Raw genomic sequence first — 14,002 nt, 5'->3', positions numbered from 1 at the left:
AAACAAACAATAAAATTTAATTCAAATTAGTATTTCAAATATGTTTAAAATGTTCAAATTGATTTATACATAATTATAAAATTCTAATTTTTAACTCTTCATCTTTATCATTTATTCTTTTTTCTTTTTATCTTCATCATTTGTTCTTCTTTTTTTCTCATTTTTATCATACATCTTTTCTTCCACTAACTCACTTTTTTATTCCAATTGTTTTCCCTTTTCCCCTTTTCTCCATTTCTTCCCAATCCACACCAAATTCACTTTCAAGTTCATTTTCGGTGCTTTCGTCCATTTCAAACTTATTTAGTGTTGCTGGACAGCTTGTACGTGAAGAAGGAATGGAAGAAGAGGATCTCCGGTCTTAAGGCATTCCACTAAAGAAGCCTTTTGGAGATGAAGCAGCCTTGGGGTGTGTCCATGCTGAATTTCGTCAGGAGGAAGGAAGATCCGTCGAAGACTGAAGGAGTCAAGGAGGGAAAGGGCTATAGCGGCAGAGTAATGTGTAGTGGACGCTGGAGAATGCGGGAGAGGATTGTGTGCATGTGGTGATGTCAGAGTAATAGAATTGGTTGTTCGTGAGAATCTATGACGGCTTCAATGGCTCCGATACACCGAAGTTCTTGATGAGTCACTTCTACTATTGTTGTTTACAGTGAGTTTCAGGGTTTTTTTGGAAAATCGAATTTTTTGCTTTAAATTTTATTATTGATTATGTACACAAGTGTTTTTTTTAGAGTGATGATACAACAACTATACAAATTTAGGTGTATTTTTTATGGTTTATTCTAATAATTTGAAATAAAATATTATTTTAATTCATAATGTTTGGACTAAATTCTAAGTTAGTTTTTAATGTTTCAAACGTTTGATTTATATCTCAAGAAGTTTTTAAGCAGATTTAATGTTGTCCTATTATTAAAGTTGATATAATAAAATGAGTGATGTGAATGTTATAACATTATTAGTTAAGTGATATATTTTTTTGTGTATTAAAAAAACACAACTAAACTTTTTATGTAATAATTTCTTTTTCAATCTTTTAAATATTAACAATCAATAATTAATACTCTAGAATTAAAGGAAAAACTTTTACATTGATGATATTTGATGAATTAATTTATTTACAAATTAAAATAGAATGTTATTAGCTATTCAATATGCAAATTACTCCTGTTAAATTTAAGACAAAATTTAGAAACTAACTACAATATAAACTAACTCAAGTTAACTATTTAGTCACAAAAAAAAAACTCAAGTTAACTATTTGTATTTGTAGTTTTGAAATTCGAAAAATTAGAATAATAAAGAGTTATTTTTTTTTTTACAACAAATTTTTTATTTTTTATTGAGTTGCCTGAATTTTTTTTATGAGGATCATTTATCCTAAGTGTTTTTATTTTTACAAAATTCAAAAGATAGATAGGAAAAAAATTGAAAGAAAAATTAATCAAAATCTTAAAACTTTTATCCAGATTTTATATAGAGGAGTGTTATGGAGTAGTAACTTTTGGCATTTGTAGCCATCAAATAGCCATCAATGATGGTTTTAATGGTGTGAGATTGGTGTGGAATTTCATCCAATGACTCACTTTTTTTTGCTGGTTACATACTGGTCAGAATTTGAAAAAGTTGCTTGCCCCTAGACTTTTCCTTTTATATATACAATAATCAATAATCAATAATCATTAAAATGATGAAGTGAAACTGAAAGAGTCTAGAAAAAGTGAAAAAACCGAATAAATCGCGGCTCCCAGAAGAGTGAAGACATAAACCCCGCTCAACAGAAGAAAAAAGAAGTCTGAATCCCAAATCTAGGGTTTTCACTTTTTCCCCATTTCATCACTCTCATACTAGGGTTCCCACTCACTCGCTCGCTCACTCAACAATGGCGGCAGTCACAGCCCCTCAGCAGCACCGTTCCTCCAAGACGGAGTCCTACGTCGACAACAAGCGCAAGGAGGACATCCGCCATGCTAACATTGTCGCTGCACGCGCCGTCGCCAGTGCCGTCAGGACCTCCCTTGGCCCCAAAGGCATGGACAAGATGATCTCCACTTCCTCCGATGAGGTCATCATCACCAACGACGGCGCCACCATACTCAACAAGATGCAGGTCCTCCAGCCCGCCGCGAAGATGCTCGTTGAGCTCTCCAAGTCACAGGACTCTGCCGCCGGAGACGGCACTACCACCGTTGTCGTCATCGCCGGCGCACTCCTCGAGCAGTGTCTAATCCTTCTCTCACACGGCATCCACCCCACCGTCATCTCAGATTCCCTCCACAAGGCCTCGCTGAAGGCCCTCGACGTTCTCTCCGCCATGGCTGTCCCCGTCGAGCTCTCCGACAAGGACTCCCTCGTCAAGTCTGCCAGCACTTCGCTAAACAGTAAGGTTGTCAGCCAGTACTCGACGCTCCTCGCCCCTCTCGCCGTCGACTCCGTGCTCTCCGTTGTAGACCCTGCCACCCCTGACATGGTCGACCTCCGCGACATCAAGATCGTCAAGAAGCTTGGCGGAACAGTCGACGATACTGAACTTGTGAAGGGTCTCGTTTTTGACAAGAAGGTCAGCCATGCTGCCGGTGGACCTACCCGCATGGAGAATGCCAAGATCGCTGTCATTCAGTTCCAGATTTCGCCCCCTAAGACCGACATTGAGCAGAGTATAGTGGTGAGTGATTACTCTCAGATGGATAGGATTCTGAAGGAAGAGAGGAGCTATATTTTGGGCATGATTAAGAAGATTAAGTCTACTGGCTGTAATGTGTTGTTGATTCAGAAGAGTATTCTGAGAGATGCTGTTACTGATTTGTCTTTGCATTACCTTGCTAAAGCTAAGATTTTGGTGATTAAGGATGTTGAGAGGGATGACATTGAGTTTATTACCAAAACTTTGAATTGCTTGCCCATTGCCAACATTGAGCACTTCCGGGCTGAAAAGTTGGGCCATGCTGACCTTGTGGAGGAGGTTTCGCTTGGGGATGGTAAGATTGTGAAGATTACTGGGATTAAGGATATGGGGAAGACCACTACCGTGCTTGTTCGCGGGTCCAACCAGCTGGTGCTGGATGAGGCGGACAGGAGTCTGCATGATGCTTTGTGTGTTGTTAGGTGTTTGGTTGCCAAGAGGTTTCTGATTGCTGGTGGCGGTGCTCCCGAGATTGAGCTTTCAAGGCAACTTGGTGCCTGGGCTAAGGTTTTGCATGGGATGGAGGGTTACTGTGTTAGAGCTTTTGCTGAGGCGCTCGAAGTCATTCCTTATACTTTGGCTGAGAATGCAGGTTTGAATCCCATTGCAATTGTGACTGAGCTGAGGAATCGGCACGCGCAGGGAGAGATCAATGCCGGAATCAATGTGAGGAAGGGTCAGATTACCAACATCTTGGAGGAGAATGTGGTGCAGCCACTGCTGGTAAGCACGAGTGCAATCACCTTGGCTACAGAGTGTGTGCGGATGATTCTGAAGATCGATGATATTGTAACTGTGAGGTAGATTTGAGTGAATAGTTACAGAAATTGAGCCATCATCCTTTTTTTAAATGATTAAAGAGTCATCATCTTACGCCTTTCTTTGTTTTAATTAAATTCCTAGTGTATGTGCTTGCTAGTGACTTTGGTTATGTAATTTCAACTTGCTTTTGCTTCTATATCTAAAATTTTGGATGCCCTTGTGAATTGTGGTGCTTTCTGGTGTCACCAGCAATATTTTTACTTAATGTTATCCATTTAGAGTCTATTAATATTAATTCATTTCTTCTGTTGATGTAGCAAGTCTCTAGGTGTGTTATGTCTAACCATTTTCACTTTCTTTAGTAATCAGAAAATACGGTAGGGATGTATATATCTCATTAGAATGGCTTCTTACAAGAGGGAAGGAGAACTATTTTCGGAATCTACTTCTGAGTCAACTCTTGTAAAACTGGGCTAGGGTTACCAGCGATATTTGGTGTTGCCCTTTTTACTGATGAGGGGGTTGTCCACCCCTTTGATTGCTGCAGTGGGAATAGCAGGTTGGGACTCATGCAGAAACTTTAGATCAGTATTCTGCTGCAGTGATGTCATCCACTTGGATATGACAAGACTTTATTGAAAAGCACCAGGAAGGTTTTTTGGCTAAAAAATTTTGATATGGAAGCAAAATGAGTGCTATACTTTAACATGGTAATTTTTGGTGTTTTTTAAAATTGTGGGAGTACACAAATCGGACCATCCGATTTGTGTTTAAAAAGTTGAAAAAAAATTCAGACTCCGACTTGTGGGAGTACACAAATCGGATCATGTGAGTTGTTTGATTTTAAAATTTTCCTTAAGAAATCGCATGGTCCGACTTGTGGTTGGACAAATATGAATTTCGGAAGCCAGAAAACGGACCCTCCGAGTTGTTTGTTGTTTTCAATTTTTTTACTGACGGAGAACTCGCATGGTCCGAGTTCTGTTTCACTGAAACTATCCCCCATATCCGAAATCAACACCACTTTTGCTTCCATATTCAAATTAAAAAGTGAGCCCTTGGATTGAATAGTTTTAGCAGTTGTGTGAATTGTGGATTCGGTTGATGTATCACTGTGAGTGGTTGATTGGCTGCGGTGTTCATTGAGTGTGGTGACTGCCTCTTAGTTGCTGTTGTTCTCGGTTGGGTTTCTGAGTTCTGGACCCCTTGTTAATAGTTGCGTGGTAAGTTCTTTCTTTTTGCTGGCATGCTGTTTATAAAATTGAAAAAGGAACGGTAAACTTAACATTCATGTATAGAGAACTCATCTATTTAGACTCATCATTCATCTAAAGTGGGTTTTTAAATGTTCATAGTGAGTATGACCTTTCATACATAAAATCAGATGTACATGTCAGTGAGTAAAGCAAAAGCACATGGATTCTAGCGGACAGTTTTATCTTCTCGTTTAAACTAACATTAGCCAGCAGGCCTTATGCCTCGAGCCCTTGACTCGAATATCTAGTATATGATTTACTAGGTGAAAATAAGCATAAAGAACATTAATGAAAAATAGCTGATTCTTGCACAAGTTGCAATGCTGCAAAGAGCTGGACTACTTCAGTTGTTGTGTTGTGTTGTGCTGATACTACACCAGAAACTAGATGCCATGGTATGCATGATTGCATGTATTTGTCAATGTCAATGGATCGAGATGTCAAGGTATGCCTTTAGGTGCTGCATCAGCATGTTTATTCTCTTCCTCATCGTTGAGCAAGGCTTCTGTTAGTAATGACTTTTTTGCATTGGTTGCATTTTTCTCTTTGCTCTTGCTCTTTCCCCATAGGACTAAGTAGAGGCCAACCATGATCAGTATTGCGCTGATAATCCCTCATCGTTGAGCAAGGCTTATTGCGCCGACAATCCTGTAAAAAAGAGAGAAAAAGAGAGGGGGGGGGGTTCAAATTACGGAATTATGCCATTTTTCAACTGATTGAAGAAAATCTTATATTCAGGGTTAATAAATTGTTCTATATACCCTCCAGAGCATAACTGATCACCAAGAATGAGGGCTGCCATTATAGCAACTAAAAAGGTTTGCAATGGCTGAAAGACAGCAACACATACAGGGCCACCCCTTTGAATACACCATGTTTGCAGAGATATGACACCCCAGACGATACAATTCCCTGGAATCATCAAGGCATAAATGAATTCAGTTGACTTACACCAAGTTGCATGATTTGAGATTAGATAAGAATGAATCACATATTCACGTGACTTTTTCAATTAAGATGATCAACATCCGAACTATATTTCATTGATGAAGTGAAGAGTATTACAGCATATAGGATGGTAAGAAGCTCTTCTGTTGATATTATCTTCCAACGTTCCATATCAGTTTCTAAAAAGGCTGCTATAATCAAGAACTGAACTAATCCAAAGAAGAATGTAAAGGAAGTGTGATAGTTTTGCTGGATACTTCTTCACCACAAGAGCCTGAAAAAAGGGTTTAGCCACTTTGCTTAACATGAGAAAACAATTAAGCAAATAGAGTCAGTGCAACATTATTAAGAATGAAGCCAGGCGTTTACTAATTTGCAGTTTCAACTTTCATGCATGTAACTCATGATCAATAATGATTATGACGAAGATACCTGAAAAACCATCCAAGCAGCCCAAGACAAACAATGTCCAAGCAAGTATACGCAACCCCATGTCCAATTCTGAACTTTGGTTGATGACTGATGTATGTAGCTTTCTTCTTGCATCTGAGGTGTCTGCAGGTGGAGAAGAGGAGGGCCTTTGTATAGAGTGATCACAGTTCACAGTTGCACCTCCAACATTTGCAATGGTTCCTAGAATTTTTGCCAATCCATCTATTCTTGCAATGTTGACTTCCTCAAGTCTATAAAAAACAACTTGTGAATAGATCAGATGACAAAAATGTTCAAACTCAGAAGGAGATGTGAAATGAAATACCCTAGAGCTGAGGCCATGACAAAAGTGATTGCAGGAACTGAATTCTGCATTGCAGAAGCAAAAGTTGGAGAAGCATAATATAATCCCAACAAGTAAAACCCTTGGTTTGCAGTGATGCTAGCACAGCCAATGAAAAATAATGTTAGAAGAATAAAACGGAAACAAATAACTCGAAAATTGCAGGGTTTTTTTTTATTGCTTACCCGAGCAATGCTAATAGGAAAAACTGAAACAGCAAAGAAAAAGTAAGAGGTGGTCTTTCGTTCCTGTTCATTGTTTCATGTTAAAATCTTGCTAACATAAAAAGTGACAGAGACTATAGGAAACTATAAAATATGCATGTTTAATCATGAAACTTACTTCTCTAAGAAACAAGCAAGTGGACTCAACAAAAGAAGGGCAATTATATTTCGATAAATAGGGTAAACAACTTTACCGACACCAATATTAAGTGCAAGTCTAGAGACAATGTGGTATCCTGCAAAACAAAATTGAAGGGCCATTAATGCCACAAGAAGCTTCACTTTTTTTTGTCATAACACTTTCCATTCCTGTGTTCTTGTTCTAGCAACTTAGACTTGGGTATGGAGATTAAGGAAATACTTAGAGAGACGTGCTTATATAGAGAGGAAACAATCTGAAGGAACATTCAAAATTGTTCATTTTTTATAAAGTGATTATCGGCAGCTACCGATATTATTACTGTTACGATGGGTAACCGGAGATTATTGGAGTGGACTCGCTGGGTTGACCCAATCGTCTGAGGAAGGAAGCCTTTGAGCGGGTCTGCGCCTTGGAGGCCTCCGTCCGACTTGTGAGTATGAACGAATGGGGGTGGTACCTGCAAAGACACTCCGATGCCTAAGTCAGCAAGGGTGTGAGCAGGTCTAGAGAGTATTGGGCTTAGAGATACCTGAGGAGTGTCAGGGTATTTATAGTGGTGATCCAATAACCACCGTTGGAGTAGTGCCACCTTTTTAGGTGGATAACCGTCCCTTTATCTAGGGATTGTTGGGATATGGCTTCTAGAAGTGGGTTGAGAGATTTTAAGGGCAGTTACTTATTTAAATAAGTGTTATCTACCAGCTATCTCTTGAGCCCGACTTCTTTGGAAAGAAGTCTGTGTTGAGTCCGACCTCTTTTAAAGAGGTCGGTGAATAACGAAGGCAATCTTTAGATTGGATCTTTTGGTGTATTTGGAACTGGGCCTTAGTGTTGAGCCAGTGTATGAACAATTACAAAGGCATATAAGCGTTTAACATATATGCTAAGTTATCTCTAGGCTACAAAATGTAATATTTTAGGGAGACAAATTGAAGGTGGATCACGTTAGCCAGGTAGTTAGAGAGTGGCCAACCTCTATGATTTGCTTGACCATGTTCCCACCATCTCCTTTGTAATGATTTTAGTGACATTATTATTTGTATTGATTTTCTATCATCGTCGAGTAATTTCTTCAATTTTACTATGAATTCAATTTAACGTAGGATTTGGCATGCAATTTAATAATAATGATACGAAATTGTTCTATTCTTAAAAGATAATATATTTTATTGGTTTTCAAAGAAAATCGATACGATAGTATTATAGTATCTTATCATTTTCGTTGCATGTAAAATGAATATTCTAAATGAGTAATTGATGGTGACAATATATTGTCTGGACGTTGTGCTAGCATAAACGAGAGAAAACAAGATTTGTTAACTCAAACTACATAATCATTACTTAATATTGGATTGGATTTGGATTTCGGGCAATGATCTTAACTCTTAGTTCTATAGTTCTTCAAAAGTTGACTAGAGGGCCTATGGGTGTTGAAGATTCAAAACCCCTGAATTTTGGCTCGAAATCAAAGTATTTTTTATATTCGAATTTGTCATTTTATCCTGTATAATTTTGTATCAGGTTAAGTCATGTTTTAACTTTTAAGTAGACTCGACTGATCCATAGTTTAATTAAATTATATATTTTACATTAAAATTAATAATAAAATATCATAATTAAATGTCTTTATATTATAGTGTTGTTTTTGCTTTAAAATATTTTAGATAAATATTATATGATATTTATTAAATTCAACCTTTACAAGTAAAACTTTATTAATTTGTTATATAAATATTATATCATGTTGTTTTCTTTTTGCCTTTCAGTATTCCTTTATGTTTTATGACTTATCTAGTAGGAGTTTCTTTCCTAGAGTGATTTTCTTGTTGTTCCTTTAGGTGTTCTTTCACCCCCATTGTTTATAAAAATAAAAAAGTACTCTAATAAAAATATTGGATGGCTAGCAAGCATCCTATATTTTACACGCACTTTTAGTATAGTATAAGCAATAATCGGATAATTTTTTTTTTTTAATATAGGATGCTTACTAGTCATACAATATTTTTATTAGAGTGCGTTTTTTTATTAGTCAATTATTAATTTGGACTCATATTTTATTAGCCATACATATTATTTTGCACATATTTTGGATAGTTTTAAATTTTTAAATGTTAATTTTTTTAATTTTTTTTTAATTAAATATTTAATTAACCATATAAATACAATAATACGGGTACATAATATTATAATTAAATCAATATAATAATATACGTATCTCAGATACACATTACGCGCATATCCTTTTTGCCTTTGTATGAATATATCGCATTTTTTAAATAATAAATTGTCTATATATATTACATATTTCGATTTTATTTATTTAATTTAATCATGATAAATCTTCTTAATTTCGCCATGAATTTATCTCCATAATGTTTACTAACTTCGAATCTGAGGTACGCGGGGCAGGCAAATTTTGGCCAGCAGGATTTAACTACATATCTTTATATATAAATTGTACCAAAATACCTTCTCTCTTTTTTTTTTTTACTTTCAAAATTCCTTATCTTAAGAACCTAAAAAAAGTAGATAAAATGAAATAGAAATAGTAGTAATAAGTTTACAATTGTGATCATGTAACATTTTACATTTGTGTAGATTTATGGAATATAATTTGTGTCTTTATTATATCATGATACACCATAGAAAACTACAAGACTATGTAATTTGTATTATTGAATTTAAAATCTGAAAATCAGTTCTTGTGTTGCAGCCTCCCACTCTCTGAACCAGTATAGAGATCAATAATAACATTGATAACGGCCGATTTCGAGCCGAGAAGAATTCTGAGAGAGCATACTTGAGTTCATCAGGTGTCCCAACAATTTATTGCATATAAAAGCAAATATATGCAATCATACATGATCATATCAAAGTTTTGAATATCAAGCCAGATACACAATCTTAGATAGCAGTTAGAGAAGATGGCTGCATATAACAAGAAAAATGAAAATTAAGTTTACTGTTAGAATGGCTGCCAAAAACAAGACACACGCTAAAACAATGAAAGTAAGATTTTTTTCATGGAATAAATGATCATTGACCAAAAAATAAATTGAAGGGTAGTCAAGTGAAGGAACTAACATTATTCGTGTCAAAAACCATCACAAACACGGGCAGGTTCCGGACAGAAAAATCATCACCAAGATGACACAGAAACATCAGCAGTATAGTACTTAGTGTTGATAGTCCATCTGTTCAATCCCGGTCAAATACACACCCAATAACATTTAAGATTATGCTTCGAATAAGTTCGATGAAATAAAAGCGACTCACAGTCAACATACCCATGTACATTTACTTCAGAAGCTGAATCAAAAGCATCTTCACTATCAACAGAAGCAACCCTAAAATTGACATTAAATACAACCAAATCCACATTACTGCATGTAAAAATATATCAGAAGAACTAAATTAAGAAATAATTGTATAGTGGACATAGCATATCAATGATATGTTTTCCAACTGATTAAGAAAACATTTTGATGTAGTTACTATCCAACTAAATTAAGCATAACCAAATTATATATCAACTCGTCAAGAAGGTTTTACTGTTAGAATCCATGTCTCGCAATCACAGACACATTTGATGCAATATAATCTAATGACAGCATAATAAATTTTACATCAATACTTAAGAGTATACTTTCAGTATTCAAAATTAATCACTAAACCTTATTGCATTTGCACACCAATTGAACTTCACAAGTCATAACTACTACTACAACATCTAAGTTTGATCCAATCACTTTAAGTAAAAAACGAACGATAGTATCTAAGCAAGAATTATCCTAAAAAGTGTTACTTCAAAACAATATCTATATGAATATCAAACACTAAAATTAGAGCAAACCAATTTTAATCAACTACGAAAAAATTGATATATGCATAAACATGTTTCATCAACTTCGAAAAAATGAAAAAAAATCAATTTTAATGTCACCTGTTTTGACAAATCGAGTACAGGCAGATCGCGGCGCGTCGCAGCGAGGTGACGTGAGGCGAGGCACGGCGAGGGCTTCGACGGGCAAACAGCACAGAAGACCATAGAACAAAGCAACACAGAACAGAGCAGCGCAGAGAGAAGGATGCGATGGACGGATGACTACCAAGCCTCCGCCATGGACGACGGCGGCTATGGATGAAGAAGATGGACCAATGGAGGAGAAACGCAGTGCACAGGATTTGGATTCTCTAAAGTTTGAATTTCACTTTAGAGATTTAAGTGTGATCTCTCACCATTTATTTTATAGGTGGAACCAAGAATAAATATGAGAGAGAAACCATTCAAGGGTAGAAGATCACACTTTACCCTCTAAAGTACAAATTTAAAATTTAGAGGATCCAAATTCTAAAAAATAGATGTATGTTCAACTAGCTATTCTAACCTATTCATAAGAATATTAGTTTTTTAAAGAGAATATTTTGTTACCTTAAATGTTATTCTCACGGCAGAGACTTAATTGAAAAAAATTTAATGTACAGGGATCCAATCGAAAAGTTAAAAAAAAAATATAAAGACCTAATTGAAAATTTGGTGAAATTATAGGGACCTGCAGAATAATTAAACCATAAATATAAACCTAACTTATTGTGTTGCAACACAGAACTCTTCGTAAACTCTGTTATTTGAGATTGAAAAACATATAAATTAGAGAATAATACCCGTGTCTCTGTTAAAGCCTCACATATCCGGGCAAAATAAGTTAAGTTTAGTGATTAAAAAAATGAGAAAGCAAATATGTCTGGCAGGACCTTTAATTATGGTAAATTTTCTTAATTTCGTCATTGAACTTATCTCCACAATGTTTGCGGGCCATGTCAGTGTGTTGGCTCTGCGTTTTCAAGACCACTTCCTTTTCTTCTGTCACTGGCATTGATTTAGTGGTCAGTTCCCTTTACATTCATCTCTTAACACTCTTTTTACGGTTTCACCAATCGGATTTTTCTCCTTTTCTTTTCGTTTATAATTTGAATTTGTCAAAGAATATCAAATAAATATAATCCGAACTGATTGGTGTTGAAATATAGGGAGGGTTCTATGGATTATATTTATTTGATATTCTTTAACAAATTCAAATTATAAACAAAAAAAAGTAGTGAAACGGTAAAATGAGTATTAAGAGATGAATGTAGGGGGAACTGACCACTGAACCAATGCCAATGACAGAAGAGAAGGAGGTGAGCATGAAAACGCAGGAGAGAGCCAACACGCTGACATGGCCCGCAAACATTGCGGATATAAGTTCAATGACGAAATTAAGTAGATTCACCATAATTAAAGGTCCTGCCAAACATATTTGCTTTCTCACTTTTTTTTTTTTTTTTTAATCACTAAACTTAACTTATTTTGCCAGGATACGTGAGGTTTAACAGAGACACGGGTATTGTTCTCGTATTTTCCCTCCATGGACTAATTTATACGAAGAGTTCTGTGTTGCAACCAAGGTTCTGAGAACCGGACTAGTCATCAAACTGCTCTAGTCACTGGTTCACTGATCCAACCGGTCTAACCGTAGTTCAACCGAAAAAACTATTTTAGAATAAAATAATTAATAAATTATAAATAAACATCTTAGAATGTAAAAGCAGCTTGTGAGTGACTATTGAAAGAAATGCCAATTCAAATAGTACAAAGTGTGAAGATATCAGATAATACTATAATATATTGAAAGAAACCCAATAAACAACATTATAATCACTGTTCCAAAAAGTCCCGAGAGAATGCAAAGCTAAATTAAAACAGTAAATAGAGAGTAACATTTCAAGGAGAGATAACAAGTATATCAATACTCAATACTCTTAATTGTTATTATCCTATTCCGCAACATATGCAAGCTACAATGTACAAATACTTCGTTTCTACTCAAATATTTGTACCATGGGCGTATCTGCATCATATATTATTAAATTAAACTTCCTAATTTTAACTATAGTTTTGAGAAAATGGCCTATTTACATATTCTTATTTGTGCAAAACGGAAGGCAAGACTAGCTAGCTTTAATTCTCTTACAAGAAACTAGTATAACTTGGAAAACAACAATGATAAAGCCATGAAGAGATTCTATTAGCTCCTACTAAACAAAACAATTTAGATCAAAACTAAGGGTGAATTTTCAGTATTAGAAATCAACTGTGTCTCTTGAATCTCCAATTCAATTATGCCATAAATCCAAAGAGTTGACTTACTATACAATGAGCAAGTGCAGAAATAGAAGGAAAGACGAAGAGGTACCAGAGGGCAAAAAAAAAGTTAGTTTTCTTGTTCCTGCGAGTGTGAGCACGCGCTTACGCTGCGGAAATCCTTTTGCTGGTTTAGATTGCCATTTTCCTTCTCAGTTCTGATAAAGAACATCGACAGTTGAGAAAGTTGATCAACACAACGCAAGTGAGTGAAGAGTGAAGAGTGAAGATTGACAATTGAGAAAGATGATCAACACAGCAGAGTCACAAAACACACAACAGCACACTAGAACCGAGAACCCACAACAACAGCAACACAGCCAGAAAATTAATAGCAGCACAAAATTAATACTACCAACAGCATTCAGCAACAAAAATTATCATTCAGCAACAAACAGCATTTAATTTTATTTCCATTTTTAGCATTCAGCAACAAACATTACAAAACAGCAACAAGTAATCCCTAATCACACTAAACCTGAAATCAATAAAGCTAAACAAAAATTTCAATAATGATTTGATTTCCATTTTTAGCAGCAGCAAGAAAATTTCAACCAAAATTTCAGGAATTAAAAAAGGGCAGCAGCACAAAATCAATTATTTGATTTCCATTAATCCATTCACAATTTCACGTTCAAAAATCAGCAAACAGAGCATAAAAGGAAGAGCAGAACCGAAGAAGTGAACGCAGTGCCACTAACCTTCGACGGAGACCGGTGAGCGGCGAGCTGCTCCAACCTCGAACAGAGAAGCCAGGGAGGACGGGGACAGGGGAAGGAGGACGCCGAGCTACAAGAGAGGGCCTGAGTTACAAGAGAGGACACGGAGGCGCCGATAGCACGGATGGCGGCGGCACTGCGGCAGAACCATTGCAGGGAGAACCTAGGGTTTTCGCAGGGTGATTTTGAACTTTGCTTCAGAGTTCAGAGGGATAGTGATTCACGAATAGGTGGGGGTGTTGCCGTGTTGGGGGAAGGGGGTGAGTGAGTGAGTGAGGGCTGAACGTTGGGTTTTTTTTTTTTTTC

General features: G+C 36.2%; 2 protein-coding genes and 2 long non-coding RNA genes across 4 annotated transcripts; 1 reads left to right on the top strand and 3 right to left on the bottom strand.

Moving 5' to 3' along the window:
* On the top strand, nt 1,727-3,743 carry LOC107631777 (T-complex protein 1 subunit delta). Its single transcript, XM_016335325.2, has one exon. It carries the CDS (start codon nt 1,886-1,888, stop codon nt 3,488-3,490), a length of 1,605 nt encoding a protein of 534 aa, XP_016190811.1. The 5' UTR covers nt 1,727-1,885; the 3' UTR covers nt 3,491-3,743.
* Nucleotides 5,393-6,683, bottom strand: LOC107633922 (WAT1-related protein At3g18200-like). The gene is made up of 4 exons (XM_021117460.1): nt 6,613-6,683; nt 6,410-6,526; nt 6,085-6,335; nt 5,393-5,616 (listed from the first exon to the last, which is right to left on the bottom strand). Exons 1-4 carry the CDS (start codon nt 6,681-6,683, stop codon nt 5,393-5,395), a joined length of 663 nt encoding a protein of 220 aa, XP_020973119.1.
* Nucleotides 9,329-12,017, bottom strand: LOC107634762. The gene is made up of 4 exons (XR_001619046.2): nt 10,737-12,017; nt 10,081-10,140; nt 9,878-9,987; nt 9,329-9,721 (listed from the first exon to the last, which is right to left on the bottom strand). It is a non-coding gene; the product is annotated as an uncharacterized LOC107634762 (long non-coding RNA).
* LOC110270421 lies at nt 12,105-13,994 on the bottom strand. The gene is made up of 2 exons (XR_002359926.1): nt 13,679-13,994; nt 12,105-13,135 (listed from the first exon to the last, which is right to left on the bottom strand). It is a non-coding gene; the product is annotated as an uncharacterized LOC110270421 (long non-coding RNA).

Source organism: Arachis ipaensis, chromosome B03 (genome assembly GCF_000816755.2).
Source record: "Arachis ipaensis cultivar K30076 chromosome B03, Araip1.1, whole genome shotgun sequence".
NCBI lineage: Eukaryota > Viridiplantae > Streptophyta > Magnoliopsida > Fabales > Fabaceae > Arachis > Arachis ipaensis.
This window is presented reverse-complemented; position numbering and strand designations above follow the sequence as displayed.